The 1,634-nt window shown below is 37.7% G+C and overlaps 1 protein-coding gene across 1 annotated transcript in view; it reads right to left on the bottom strand.

The window, feature by feature from the left end:
* The window catches only part of M1AP (meiosis 1 associated protein), a 52,830-nt gene that overhangs the window by 43,940 nt on the left and 7,256 nt on the right, over positions 1–1,634 (bottom strand). Inside the window, exon 3 of the mRNA XM_006759990.2 lies at positions 622–790. Within this exon, the coding sequence (XP_006760053.1) occupies positions 622–790 (169 nt within the window). The remainder of the gene's footprint in view (positions 1–621; positions 791–1,634) is intronic.

Raw genomic sequence — 1,634 nt, 5'->3', positions numbered from 1 at the left:
GGTGGGGAGTGAGGGCGGATTGTGGGGCGGGAACTGGGAGAAGGGGAGTTATGGGGGGCGAAAAAGAGGAACAAATGTAATAATCTGAACAATAAAGATTTAATTAAAAAAAATAAAGCAGGGGTGGGGGACATCTGGCTGGTGGGCCATATAAGGCCCACAAAATTATTTGGTCTGGCCCTGCCAAGGCATTAGGGGTGAATTAATTAAATGTTTGACCAAATATAGCAGGCTAATTATTAAGCTGATAATTTTGTATGGCCCTCGAATGATGTTATAACCAAATGGCCCTTGGCAGCAAAAAGGTTCCCCATGCCTGATCTAAAGGAAAGTTGGGAGGAATACCTGAATCTCTTAAAAGTGATTAGAGGAGGAAATAATTTTTACTTTTTATACCTATTATATTTCAGGCTTTACATGAACATATATTGTTTCTGAAATTAAAAATATGATTATAATTTAACTCTAACACCTAGAAACACATGTCTGACCCACAGTGAAATCTGTTGGCTTCATTTTATTTAAGAACATAAAAAGACCATGGAAAATAACCTTCCTGACCTGTAAAACAGTGCTCATTAAAATTCTTACTTTCTTTTTATCTTTCCATTTAATTCTTACCATCATTGCTGGACTCTTCAATAGGGGATGCTGAATCTGTATATTCTAGGGCTTCCTTCGTGATCTCAACCACCTGAAGCCTCCTGACCCTGACTAGGTCTGTGTCTTTCAATCCTTTCTCCAATTGTTTGACCACCTCTTTTCCAGGCTGGGAAGTCAGAATAGTAATCTGGAAATAAATCCACAAATCAATGTGTCTGCCTTCCCTGGTGTACAGAGTGAGAAATAGGTTAGATCTAGAGAATAAACACAGGAGAAATCTGTGATAGTAGCTATTGTCTTCAGGGCAAAGAAGAGGCTTAATTGTAACCTACAAATCAAATTTCATTTGACATATTATTTTGGGATCATCACAGGACCCTTCCAAACAGGGTGAGCCTACCCTAGACAGAGACCAGTGAGGTCATCCCCATAGTTTTAGTTTTTTTCAGTTTCTTGAAGCACTAGTGTCTGTCCTGCTCAAAATGCCTTGACTTTATGAGGAAATAAAGAACATTGTATCCTTAAATTCCACTCACTAAATGTGAACTAAATGGCAGAGGGCCTACATGCTGCTTTTTCACAGTGGCGCTTCCATGTAGATTTCTTTCCTTGTTCAACCTGGATCTAGCTGCGCTGTTTCTTTTGCTCTTAACTCTAAAATGTATTCAGGGTGGAAGGGGTCAATGGGGGAAAAAAGGGAGACATCTGTAATACGTTCAACAATAAAGATAAATGAAAAAAAATGTATTCATCCTTGATCAATATATCTGAACTGAAGGAATATTGAGGTGTTTGTGTATAACGTGAATATTTGATTCTACCTGAATGAATATATGCTGTTTATATTAGCAGTTTTGCCTTAAATTTGAAACTCTGGGAGGCAATTCTTTTTTGTACTTAGATATTTTGATTGAGGAAGAGAGATGCAGATGAAAGCACAATTATTTTTCAAACTGTTTTTAAAAATCTGTTTTATGCCTGAGGTTACCAGAGACTGAAAGTGTTTTTAACTCACACTCACACACTCAGTG

Source organism: Myotis davidii, unplaced genomic scaffold, assembly GCF_000327345.1.
Source record: "Myotis davidii unplaced genomic scaffold, ASM32734v1 scaffold1477, whole genome shotgun sequence".
Lineage (NCBI taxonomy): Eukaryota > Metazoa > Chordata > Mammalia > Chiroptera > Vespertilionidae > Myotis > Myotis davidii.
The sequence above is the reverse complement of the archived record's forward strand: the minus strand, read 5'-3'. Positions and strand labels throughout refer to the sequence as shown.